Below are 14,263 nucleotides of genomic sequence, written 5' to 3'. Positions count from 1 at the left end.
GGGTCTTATGGGCAACAGCAAGCTGGTGAAATTGAAGCTGATTTTGTAACTCTGTCAGCATATGTATTCAGGAAATAAGATTTCCTTGTTCTGGGGTGTACAAATAAGTTGTTATTCCTTATATATGGACAAGCCTTACATTTCTGACAGGCATATGTGCCCTTTTTTACTATTTTGGGTCCATTAGTAACACTTAACCGTGGTTCATGACAAAGAATGTCTTTTAAATTTTTATTTCTTTTAAATGCGAACCTTGGTTGTACCCCTACTGTTTGAGAAATCTTTTCATCTGTCAACAAAATACCCCAGTTGTTCCTAATAATTTGACAAATTCCTCCTATATCATTGCTATAAGTGAGATGCATACGCATCTCATTCAAATCCTTCCTTTGTCTAACGGTCCCCAGTTCAGATACATTATTGCAATGAAACCATGGTTTTGTACTGGTTGTCCTCTTTGATCTACTATGGGCTATCTCCTTATTCAAAACCTTCGTATTATAACCTCTCTCTTTAAGGTTATACTCTAATGCATTTATCTCACGGTCAGACTTATCTTCTTCAGTACGAAGTCTGGAAATTCTGCAGACTTGACCCCTCACAATATTCTTAAAAATATGTCGTGGATGCATGCTATCAAATTCTAACATGCTGTTCCTCCAACAAGACTTCCTGTGTACGCAGGTTTCCACCCCACTGTCTCCCTTCTTAATACACACATCTAAATAATCAATGTGTGTATATGAAAGGTTCATGGTGAATCCAAAAAAAATCAGTGGTGGAAGTGATGCGAAAAAATATTAGAATGGGTGATCTAAAGAATGGAACTGAATATATGGAAATGAGATGGATAATTAAACTGGGAGCTGATAAAGCTCCAGGATTAAATGCTGTTGTATGTTTAATGCCAGCCCTGAAGAAAAGGGGGGCTCAATACTGAATTTGATTGGTTTTGTGAGATATATATATATATATATATATATATATATATATATATATATAAGATGGAAGTTTGATTTTAATGTTGTACTATCTGATGAAGGGTTAACACCCGAAAGCGCTCATAGTGCACTTATTTTATTTGTTTTATTTATTTTAAATAAAAAATAGTTTGCTACACAGCCTGGTGGTTCCAACCTTTTTGTTTTTTTTGTTTTTTTTTTGTTTGCTGCATTGGGACTTGTTTGGTAGAACCTTTGGTGTAAGACTTTTTTCTCTGGATGTCACTCAACACAGACTACTGTCACTGCTAACACAGTGCTTACGTTTTGCTGAAATTTCCCACATGGTATGCATTTTTTTAAAGTCATACAGAGCTACACACACAATGGTGCTCTTGTGACTGTAAATAGTGACACTATTTTGTCTTGTACATTTGTATGCTGCTACTACTTCATTTTGGTTGCACAACTTCATTTACATATTGTATATATTTATTTGCTTACATTATGTAACACAGTGCAGCCCACTGAGCTGCGCTGTGTGTGTATTGCCCTCACCTTGTGCACTGTCACTGATGTGCAGATTGTGGATGCATACTACTCAATTTAGTTATGAATTTCTCCCTTAGCATTTCATTGAATGGTATTACCACTAAAGTCATATCTTTTTTGCTACATTAAAAAAAATCTTCACATATAGTCACCATATAAAATATACTTTAATTTGTGCTTCATTAACAGGAGTGCAGCATGCAGACAGACATAAAGGCAGTAGCACACATGCGTATGTGAGTGCACATGCGTGCGCACATACACACAAATACACACACCACAAAGCAGCACTTAAACTGTTGTCATGCACTGGAATCTTTGATGTTAGAATTTGACAAGTAGCATGATTCCAGTGTTTCATCTTTAATTTGTACAGTAATGGGAATATTAGCGTTATTTTTTTTTTATTGCAAAGGACAGCTATACAGAAAATGTTAAGTAGGATATACAGATATACAATAGCTGATAACTTTGAAATGTAATGTTTTATGTAATTAAAGCATTTTTGGTTAAATCTGTAAAGCTCTTGGTGCATTTAATGTATTTGTTTATTTTTAAAGGATGTTGAACAGGATATAAAAACACTTGAGGACATACAGGATGAATATGATTTTAAATGCAAGACTCTGCAGAGCAGAGGTAAGATTTATTAATTGCTAGGAGTGGAAGTATATTATTATTATTTTAAAGAAACATATTGTTTTTTTTTTTCTGGCAGTTGTTAATGTTTGTTTTTCTCCAGTCAGTTGCTAGAAGGAATCTGTAAAGTGAGATTCTTCCTGAATCAAGATAGGCTATCCAGTTGAAGATATATCATATCACTTAAAGAATACTGAGACCCCAGCTTTTTAAAGAAGTCAGTATCTGGGAAAGGATCAGCTTTTAGAGGAGAGGAGTAGGTTGTATACAGTTAGGGTAAGCCATCAATGTCTGCTCTGCTGTAGAAATAATGGAGGTAGTTTTGTGGTGGAAAAAAACTCCATTGTATAGAGGATCTTCTCTTGTATGGGGATCTGTTTTATGTCATCAGAGCATTTGGGATCTTTGTGACATTAACATCCCATCCAACAAAGATGGTAGCTATATCCTAGTAATTCCTTTGTGCTATCTCTGGAGGCTATCAACTTTGCATCCCACCATATGGCCCGTACTCTAGTCTTCATTTTCCAGTTGGGTGTGATGAAGTCAGGATTGATGGTGAAATCAGTCTTTATGGCTAACTTTGTTTTACTCCATTTTGCTTTTCATCTCCTTACATTCGTATCACTGATGCTGAACTGAAGGACTGCCGTAATTCTAGTAGTTTCACTTAATTACTCCTTTTTTAATATCTTCACTGAATTCTTATGTTGTAGACTGTGACATACATACACATACGATAATAAGGAATTTGTTAATGTCTGCTAAGAGGGGAATGTGTGATTTTAGTAGGCAGATCACTTATAAAGAACTCCAGTCCCACTGTTTGTTTTGTTTAAGGTCTAAACATGACTACATTGTATTTATTTATTTGTTTGTTTGTTTATTTGGCATTTGTTCATCAAGAAGTCCAACTGTGTCAAGAGGTACCCATTTTCACCGGAGGCCCAGGGAGAAAATCTCTAGATACATATGTTTAACAGAATGAAAAAAACTAGACAGACATAATAAAGTCATAACATTCAGTCACAAAATTTGAAAAACTACACATTAATTTGTCAGAAGAAAAACTCAAAAAACGTAAAGTCTTAGGGGGGAATTTAATAAAGCCTACATGGTCTTTTTTACCGTATAGGGATCGTGCCGCACTGCTTACACGAAAGTAAGCAGGTTTTAGATTCAGTAAGCACTGCTAGGTGGCCAGCATGCATGCACCGACACGGTAATTTCCGTGGCATGCAGATCACCTGATAAGCAGGTGAATCTCATGCAAATGAGGCAGACAGAGTGATCCAGCAAGCAGATAGCCAGCTCTGCAGACCCTATGTCAGTGCCCATAGTGTACATGGAAAATTCCATGTACAGGAATGTAGACAGACAAAAGGGGCTGTAAAAATTTAGATAGATGGACATAAATAGCATACCACATATAGATATGAGCAAAACTGTCCTCTGCGTGTCTGAAAAGTTAAAGAAAATAAGTTATATTAATTTTATTTTTTTTTAATAATCTGGGCATGTTTGCATGGCACATTGCAGTGCGCAAACATGCTTTATAAAAAAATAAAATAAAATTGGAAAAAAACAAAATTAATATTATGTGACAGAAATGTATTACAGGACCTTGAGTGGAGTATCTACAATGGTGCAATGGTGCTATTGCTAATGTGGTAGGGCTTTGATGCGTGGAGTTTTCAGGCTGTGAGCATGGATCCCTATGCAAATGATGTGGAGCTACTGAATATCATAAAGGGGTAATCATGTCTGCATATCCCCTCTGTGTAGGCAGAGAACCATGTTGGTGTTCACACAGGAGGTAGATGGCATCAGGGGAAGATGTGTCCAATGACTTCTAAGCTGATTTCAGGTTAGCTGCGACTGTTTCCGCAGCGAGCCACAGTGCTGAGCGTGTCCTTTCGGGGGGGGTGTACACTAATTTATAAGAGTTGTTTAGCTAAGTTGTGCCTCTTTCTGCATGCTTGCATGGCACACCACCATGCTGAGTGTGGAAAATCTGGGGGAAGTGTACACTGTGTGCTAAGCTTTGTTTACCTAGGCTGTGTGCGTTTGCGCAACACACCACAGTGCTGATTGAGTCTAAAAGCTAATGATATAGTAATTAGTTTTGACCCATGTTTAACTTAAACTAGGACCATTAAATGATGTTAATGATATACTAGGCAGGTGGAATGCATGATAGGTAGCCAGTCACGTAGTCAGCACCTACAACAGAGCACTATAAAGTATGCATACACCCTACAATCTGATTTTCCCCCATACTCTGCACCATTGGAGTACAGACTTGGAAATTTTAACTGAAGGAATGCTAGGGGCTGCTGCAGGTCTGCTACATCTGTATGTGTTAGATGCTGAAGTAATTGCTGCTGACAGTAGGACTAGACAGAGAAGGAGAAGAGTGGTCAGGCCCAGGGTGACCTTCCAGGACCTACATGTGCTGGAGATTGTAGAGTGCAACAGGGTGGATGGGGCATACCACAAGAACTCATTGAGCTCTGCCACCCTCAATGCAAACCCAGAGCCAACAGAGAGGAAACCATCCCAGTGGAAACAAAGGTATGTATGTGCAGCCCTTAGGATACTAGCTACAGGTACCTTCCAAAGACCAACTGGGGACATGATGGGGGTCTCACAGGCATCAGCATCCAGGGTACTCAACCAGTTCCCGGATGCCATGCTACCACATACTAGTGAGCACATTTCTTTTCCCCTCACCCCTGAGGCGAGGGCCAGCAATATGCAACACTTCTACCATGTAGTACACTACCTTGAGGTACTGGGTGCTATAGATTGCACTCATGTACACATCAAGGCAGCACCCAGTGAGGAGGGTAGAATCTATGTCAACTGCAAGGGGTACCACTCCATCAACTGCCATGTCGTGTGCAATTCCCAGGGCATTATCGTGAATGTGTGTGCTGGCAGCCCTGGCAGTTATCACAAAATCCTTATCTGGCACGCATCAAAGCTGTACCAGTTGTTTGCTGGGGGGACATCCCATGTGACCATTTACTGGGGCATGGTGGCTGTGCACTGGAACCGTGGATGATGACATCCATCAGAAATGCTCACACACACCCACCAAAGAACACCATAATGAGGCACACACAGAAACTAGGAACAACATAGAGTGTGTTTGGGCTTCTGAAGTCACGGTTCCAGTGCCTTGATATATCTGGTGGAACCCTGCAGTACTCTCCAGCCACATGTGCACATATGTTCACTTTACGTGCCATGCTACACAGTATGATCCTACGGAAACAGCTGCAGCAGGATCAGCAGAGTGAAGGGATACACAGCCCCCCACCAGTGCCTGGGTCACCACAACCACACTCACAGCAGGACTCAGAGGAGGAACCCCCTGATGATATCCCTGTAGGCAGATGTAGGCGTGCCCAGTACGCCCTGGCTTTGGCTAAGAGTCAATGCATAGCACATTCAGCCTAGGGCCTTAGGGACTGACACCTTACTCCTACTGACATACATATATTAAAATTGTTGATGCCAGGCAACCCACACAACGTCTACCTATCCATGCATTGGCTGTGTACTGCTTGTATCACACAGTCAGCCCTGAACTATAGTTCTGTCAACTGCTGCATTCACAAGGTAAGTCTCTAACCTGCACACTACTTGTAAGGATTAATGTAATAAAGTGTCATACATATGGAGCTGCTGCATTTATGCAAGGAAATATAGTAGGCTATTTGGGCAGATGTAACATCCACATGGGGCTATAGATACCTGGTTCAATAGTATATGTTCCTTAATAATCACTAGCCTCATGGTTGGAATATTCACTACAGCAGTCAAGGCAGATGTGAAACAGTGGAGTCACATGATATTTGGACTACTGTCTATCCCAGCAGATCATGTGTTGTTGCCCCCCCCCCCCAACACAGCAGTGTTCCCATATAACTGCTTTAACAGTAAGTCAGCAGTGGTATATCAGCAGACTAGGCATTCTCAGGAATGTAATATAGTACTCTTATCACACATTGTATGTTTCACATAAAGCAGAAGAAACAACGTACATATTTATGCTGTTAATTGTGTAATGAATGACTTCTGTCTGTCTGGCAGCCTGTGTGGCATAGTGTATTATGGAGGTTAGCATGGATGATGGTGTTGATGGTTCTAATCTGGAAACATTCACATCTTTTGTATGTGATTATGTCGGTGTTTTCACATGCGTCATTCTGTGTGTGGTGTAACATTATGAACCTCAGTCACATATTAAGTGCAGCAGACAGCTGGTGAATGCTGTGGACATTTTGAGTGAAGTGCAGAACTGCAGAAACAAGGACATATGTCAGTGTCTGTAACTTACCTGTCAACCTCTTAGTGGAAGAAATATGGACAAACCCTGACAAAATGGGGGAACAAAGGCCCAGAAATAGGAGTATATTTTAAATACTGCTTTCATAAACTTAAACAGTTGCTAGTATAACAGGGTTTGTTTCAACGTACATTTGTCTGAAGGATTTGTAGTAAGAGAAACTCAAATGTAAGTCATTATTTAGTGACTTCAGTCCTCAGTTCATCCAAGTGATTTGCCAGAAAGCCACAAATTTTATGAGGATCAGACCAAAAATATGAGCAAAATCTCTGGACATTCTGTGAAATCTGGACAGTTGAGAGGTATGGTCTGTAACACACAAAATCCCAGACTGAAGTGCAGGTAGGTGTGGCCTGGAGTCACTTTATAAGTACTGACAGTCCCACTGGACATGCTCAAACACTTGAGCACAATTTTGTTGCCCCGTCATCAGAATGATATGTTATGCATAGATATGTCTATACATACAAACATGTACATATACATATCCGTCTGTCACTATCTCTTTCTCACATACATAGTATATTTATTGCTATCTAGTGTCAAATAGATATGTACCAATATATATATATATAGCTGTATATATATATATATATATATATATATATATATATATATATATATATATGTGTGTATATATTACAGTCATACATAGACTCTCCCCATATATCTACATAACACATATACATATCATACACACAGCTGCATTTATATATACATCCCTGTTAATTACATAAATATTTGTGTGGATGTCTGTATTGTCCTACATACGCTAATAATGGTGAGTAAATCTGCACTGTCACGCATCCATACTGTTGCTCAAAAGATCTAAATTAATGGTGCAACAGTACATAATCCACTTACCTACAGACCCATGTGCCTGTTGGATGACACCACGTAGACAGACATAGGTGAGCAGGTGGTGTAATGTATAATGTTGTCAATGCACGCATGGATAGGACACATTGTTCCTGCCCAGAAGTTTGCCTATCTAACTGCAAGCAGCCACATATGGCCATACTGGTAACAGTTATCCCACTACTAGGATACTAGATGCTGATAGCAGTAAAAAGCATTATCACTCTCCAGGCCACAGATGCTGTTCAACACAAGCCTAGTTTGTGTAATGCACAAGTATTGTTGCCTGCAGTCTCATATACAACAGACTCAACCTGTGGAATATGCGGTAAGTAATGTGATCTATAGTGAATAAGACTAGATAGGTAGGGGTTCTCATCTCACTTCAGGCTACGTGCGTGTGTGTGTGTGTGCGTGTGTGTGTGTGTGTGTGTGTGTGTGTGTGTGTGTGTGTGTGTGTGTGTGTGTGTGTGTGTGCGCGCGCGCAAATCCCCCTGAAGAACAACTGACATGCCTGCATGGGCTAGCCACCTGCAATGGTTATGCACTTTTTGGCCGTGTAACTTGCTGCTGGCCCCCAAACTGCCCTCTACTACAAGGTCTGATGGTGTCAGCAACTTTAAGATTACCAGCTGACAGTGTCATATCAGACGTAAGCCTTGGTGCATGCAATAGGTACTCTGATCTGTAATGAATAAAACCTAGATAGGTAGAGGTTCTAATCTCACTCCAGGCTACTTGGTGCTTGGCTGTGGGTGTGTATTCACCTGTAAAACAAAGGACATGCCCTCATGGGCAAATCCCCTGCAAAGGTTATGCACTTTTTGGCCATGTAACTTGCTGCTGGCCTCCAAACTGTCCTCTTTTACAATGCCTGAGGATGTCATCCACCTTAAGACTACCAGCTGACAGTGCAGTATCAGAAGTAAGCAGTGGCATGTGTGATAAGTACATTGATCTACAGTGAATAGGACTAGGTAGGTAGGGGTTCTAATCTCACTCCAGGTTACTTGGTGCATGTGTGTGTGTGTGTGTGTGTGTGTGTGTGTGTGTGTGTGTGTGTGTGTGTCTGCCTGTGAAATAACAGACATGCCATCATTGACTAACCACCTGCAATGGTTGTGCACTTTATGGCCCTGTAACTTGCTGGCATCCAGACTGCCCCCCTCTACAAGGCCTGATGATGTCCTCCACCTTACGACTACTAGCCAGCAGTGTAGTATCAGACATAAGCTGTGGCACATGCAATAAGTACTGTGATCTATAGTGAATAAGACCTAGATAGGTGGGGTTTCTAATCTCACTCCAGGCTACTTGGTATGCGTGTGTGTGTGTGTGTGTGTGTGTGTGTGTGTGTGTGTGTGTGTGTGTGTGTGTGTGTGTGTGTGTGTGAGTGAGTGAGTGTTCCCCCGGTAAAACAATGGACATGACCTCATGGGCAAACCACCTGCAATGGTTGTTGCTAGCCTCCAAACTGCCCTGTTCTACAATACCTAATGATGTCATCCACATTAAAACAACCAGCTGACATTGTATCAGAAATAAGCATTGGCACATGCTATGAGTACTGTGATCTGTAGTGAATAAGACTAGGTCAGTAGGGGTTCTAATCTCATGCCAGGCTACATGGTGCACATCTGTGTTTGTGTGTTTATGTGTGTGTGTGTGTGTGTATGTGTGTGTGTGTGTGTGTGTGCGTATGCGTGTGTGTATCCTCCTGTGAAACAACAGACATGCCCTCATGGACTAACTACCTGCAATGGTTGTGCACTTTTTGGCCCTGTAACTTGCTGTTGGCAACCAAACTGGCCTCTTCTGCAAGGCCTGATGATGTCATCCACCATAAGACTACCAGATGTCATTGCTGTATCAGAAATAAGCATTGGCACATGCTATAAGTACTGTGATCTGTAGTGAATAAGATTAGGTAGGGGTACTAATCTCACTCCAGGCTACTTGGTGTGCGACTGTGTGTGTGTATCCCCCTGAAAAACAACAGACATGCCCTCATAAACTGATCACCTGCAATGGTTGTGCACTTTTTGGCCCTGTAACTTGCTGCTGGCATCCAAAATGCCCTCTTCTACAAGGCCTGATGATGTCACCCACCTTAGGACTACCAGCTGACATTGTTGTATCAGAAGTAAGCATTGGCACATATGATAAGTACTATGTATCTGTAGTGAATAAGACTAGGTAGGGGTACTAATCTCACTCCAGGCTACTTGGTGTGTGTGTGTGTGTGTGTGTGTGTGTGTGTGTGTGTGTGTGTGTGTATGTGTATGAGTCTGTATCCCCCTGCAGAACAACAGACATGCCCTCATGGGCTATTCACCTGTAATGGTTATGCACTTTTTGGCCCTGTAACTTGTTGCTGGCGTCCAAACTGCCCTCTACAAGGTCTGATGTCATCTAGTAAATAAGACTAGATAGGTAGGGGTTCTAATCTCACTCCAGGCTGTTTGGTGTATGTGTGTGTGTGTGTGTGTGTGTGTGTGTGTGTGTGTGTGTGTGTGTGTGTGCACACCCCTGCAGAACAACTGACATGCCCTCATGGGCTGTCCACCTGCAATGGTTATGCACTTTTTGGCTCTGTAACTTGCTGCTGGCCCCCAAACTGCCATCTACTACAAGGTCTGATGGTGACATCCACCTTTAGATTACCAGCTGACAGTGTCATATCAGAAGTAAGCTGTAGTGCATGCAATTGGTACTGTGATCTGTAATGAATAAAACCTAGATAGGTAGGGGTCTAATCTCACTCCAGGCTACTTGGTGCACATGTGTGTGTGTGTGTGTGTGTGTATATATATATATATATATATATATATATATATATATATATATATATATATATATATATATATATATATATATATATATATATATATATATATACCCCTGTGAAACAGACATGCCATCATGGACTAACCACCTGCAATGGTTGTGCATTTTATGGCCCTGTAACTTGCTGCTGGCATCCAGACTGCCCTCCTCTACAAGGCCTGATGATGTCCTACACCTTAAGACTACTAGCCGACAGTATAGAATCAGATGTAAGCTGTGGCACATGCAATAAGTACTGAGATCTGTAGTGAATAAGACCTAGATAGGTATGGGTTCTAATCTCACTCCAGGCTACTTGGTGTGTGTGTGTGTGTGTGTGTGTGTGTGTGTGTGTGTGTGTGTGTGTGTGTGTGTGTGTGTGTGTGTCTTACCCCTGCAGAACAATGGACATACCCTCATGGGCAAACCACCTGCAATGGTTATGCACTTTTTGGCCCTGTACCTTGTTGCTAGCCTTCAAACTGCCCTCTTCTACAATGCCTGATGATGTCATCCACATTAAGACAACCAGCTGACAGTGTAGTATCATAAGTACTCAGCGTTGCTTGCGATAAGTACTGTGATCTATAGTGAATAAGAATAGGTAAGTAGGGGTTCTAATTTCACTCCAGGCTACATGGTGCACATTTGTGTTTATGTGTATGTGTGTGTGTGTGTGTGTGTGTGTGTGTGTGTGTGTGTATGTGTGTGTGTGTGTGTGTGTGTTTGTATCCTCCTGTGAAACAACAGACATTCCCTCATGGACTAACCACCTGCAATGCTTGTGCACTTTTTGGACCTGTAACTTGCTGCTGGCATCCAAACTGCCCTCTTCTGTAAGACCTGATGATGTCATCCACCTTAAGATTACCAGCTGACATTGTTGTATCAGAAGTAACCATTGGCACATGCTATAAGTACTGTGGTCTGTAGTGAATAAGACTAGGTAGGGGTACTAATCTCTCTCCTGGCTACTTGGTATATATGTGTGTGTGTGTGTGTGTGTGTGTGTGTGTGTGTGTGTGTGTGTGTGTGTGTGTGTGTGTGTGTGTGTGTGTGTATCCCCCTGCAGAATAACAGACATGCCCTCATGGGCTATCCACCTGTAATGGTTATGTACCTTCTGGCCCTGTAACTTGTTGCTGGCCTCCAAACTGCCCTCTACAAGGCCTGATGTCATCCACCTTAAGACTACCAGCTGACAGTGCAGTGTCAGAAGTAAGCAGTGGCATGTGCAATATGCACTGTGAGCTATAGTGAATAAGACTAGATAGATAGGGGTTCTAATCTCACTCCAGGCTACTGTGTATGTGTGCATGTGTGTGTCTGTGTGAGTGTGTGTGTGTGTGTGTGTGTGTGTGTGTGTGTGTGTGTGTGTGTCCATGTGGCATAAATATGATCACCTTGGTAACTTAGAAGTAGGTAGGGTTTTGCAGTGTTTTATTTATAATGGTGATGTGGTCCCCCAAAGGACTGCCACAACAAAGCCTGCTGATGTCATCAAGCATATAATGTCCTAAACTGATAGTACTAGCAGACTTGAAGTTTTTTATGTGCGTACTGTGATCTGTAGTGTGTTCCATTACATAGATAAGTGTTCTCATCTTCATAAAGCCAAGTGCACTATGTGTGTGCCTTGGCGTGTCCCGTACCCATTGATTGGAAGTGGTGCTAGCTTCAGTGTAGCCATGTTTGTGTGTGAGCCTGTTACAGCATTTTACATCATGTTATGGAAACATACAACATTTGAACTTAACTAGCATAATAGCCATACAGCCCTCACAATCATACTTGTAGTTACAGGATCAGCACGTATTGCCCCAGTTGAAGAGGGACACAGGTAGACGCACTGTGTTGAGATGATGGTTGCCCAGCCAGTCATACATATGGCATGTGTTGAGGTGCCATGAGGTACTCTGTGTGCCGTTAGGCAGGGTTCTGTTTCAAGGGTGAGTTTAAGTCTGCTAGACAAATCTCTCCCACAAGCATGTAGTACTAATGTCACATACTAGGTTAATGTCCTTACAGTGAGTTATCTATCTACCATGCTTCCTGCAGATAGGCAGCATATGCAATCAAGCAGGATCACACATTGCTCTCTATGCAAGGCACAGATCACCTGTGAGTAGTCTATATGCTACAGGTGTCAATGACACTCATTGCAGACGATCCCCAGTGAACACATACTGAAGACGTGAAGTGTCCTTGTGAGGGAACCATACTCTTATGTGCAATTGCCAGTACTGCTTGGAAAGGTACGGCAACAAATGGCTATTGCACTAAGATTGGCATGCTGAGGGTAGACTATGTGGAAGCTAAGAGTATGTCATGTACTGGCGACTGTGGCCTCAGCAATGCCATATGATTCCTGCCATACCACTGTAGAGATGTGGTGATCTCAGGTAGATTAGGTGTAAACCTGTGTGGCCAGGCCTGTGTGCCCAGTTCTTTCACCTCTGAGTATGTACATCACATGTTGTGACTGATGTGCTACTTACTAGGTACATAGGTCTTACTGATGGAAGTGATACTACATATATATTTGCATGGAATTTATGGCCATTAGTATGTCAACAGGCATGTGTTCACAATACCCTCTTGCGGGATAGTGACATACCACAGAGACTCTGAGTGATCACAATTTGCAGGCATCAGCCAGCATTGTTAGCCACAGTCTGTAGTTGCATGTGTTGTGGTTAAATGGATTCCAAGCAGTAGAGGACCCAGGACTGCATCCTGGTGAGCACTGTTGCATGCAGATCAGCTATTGGAGGCAGATGTCCCTGTGTTGCATATGTGTGCCATCAATAGGCCACTTAGTGACACCTACAATGACAGTATCATGGATGCCCAAATGGGTGCTTTGTAAATGTTGCCCGAGCCGGGGATATAGTCAGAAGGCTTGCCTCAGTCTGGGGGTTGTATGCTCTGATGTGCCCTCACCTAGGTCATTGGTGACTGCCTTGGACATGTCCACCACATGTAACAGTGAGGCTTCCCGTGTCACACATCCAAACTGTGTACAGTGAACTGTGTGTAGATCACATATATGTGTGCTGATCAGCTCCATGATGATTGCCCCTACAGGCATGCAGATATGGATACATAGAAAAAGAAGTGTATAATTCTGTTGCTCAGTGGATGCACCACCCCTATGCAAGGATGTTACAGTTGCTGTTGTCCACCCAGTTGGTGTGCAGACAGTGGTGTCAGTATGAGTGCAAGGGTTGCCCAATGGTGTTAGTAATCCTTGTCAGATCACATGGGGGATACAGCCTGGTATGTTAGCATGTTCAGTAGATGCTGTGTATCTTCCATTGAGAGGCCAGTTACAAACTGCTCTGTAAGTATGGAAGTTATGGGACAAGTTGTAGGAATGTCATGTGTCACATGTGTTAGAGACAAGGGAGTGTAGTTGATGCAGACAGTGTGGGAGTACAGGTAGGTATGAGTACAGACCCACCATATGTGGCATCATGATGTATGAGGTCAGCGACAACCTGGACCTGTCCTTTGAGGCCACACATGTAACTACATGGTTCCTTGTGGTTTTGCTTTGTGTGGGTGGCTAATTTTGTTACTTACTGTGTCTACACAACATCACAACAACATTATGTGCTTCTTTTAGATGAGGAGGTAGTGCCTCCAAGTTAGGGGGGGGGCACCCTTACCTCAACTGTCACACAGCACTGTCCACCAGTTATTGTACAGCCTGTTAATGGCAGTTGTCCACCAGTCAGGTTTGCTGAGCCATGACGAACCTGTGTCCCACCTGTCCCATATAGGTGAGTTCATGCAGTTGTAATGCTGCTGACATAGTGCGTGGGTGTACAGCTCTGCGTACTTGCCTGTCCCATCTGAAGGGGAAGGCACAGTCTTGCTATGTCAACCATCCCACAGGAGGTAGTAAATGGCTTTCTTCACATATATGTCTGTATTGTCTACAAGGGGGGGATAAATGCTGGTTGTTCTAAGGAAACTGATGTGTGGCCAGATCCCACAAGGGAGGACCTCACATTGTGGGGGATGTCACGGCATTGCTTCAAGGCATGGTAGGTAAGGACCAGGACCGTCATTTGGTTACGTAAGC

General features: G+C 42.4%; 1 protein-coding gene across 3 annotated transcripts in view; it reads left to right on the top strand.

The window, feature by feature from the left end:
- The window catches only part of STAT1 (signal transducer and activator of transcription 1), a 1,683,855-nt gene that overhangs the window by 644,742 nt on the left and 1,024,850 nt on the right, over positions 1–14,263 (top strand). For all 3 annotated transcript variants that reach the window (XM_044075195.1, XM_044075193.1, XM_044075194.1), the window contains one exon: positions 2,054–2,132. In XM_044075195.1, the coding sequence (XP_043931130.1) occupies positions 2,054–2,132 (79 nt within the window). The remainder of the gene's footprint in view (positions 1–2,053; positions 2,133–14,263) is intronic.

This window comes from Protopterus annectens, chromosome 6.part0, assembly GCF_019279795.1.
Source record: "Protopterus annectens isolate FY-2018-M chromosome 6.part0, PAN1.0, whole genome shotgun sequence".
NCBI lineage: Eukaryota > Metazoa > Chordata > Ceratodontiformes > Protopteridae > Protopterus > Protopterus annectens.
Note: the sequence above shows the minus strand (reverse complement) of the source record. Positions and strands in the feature narration are given on the sequence as shown.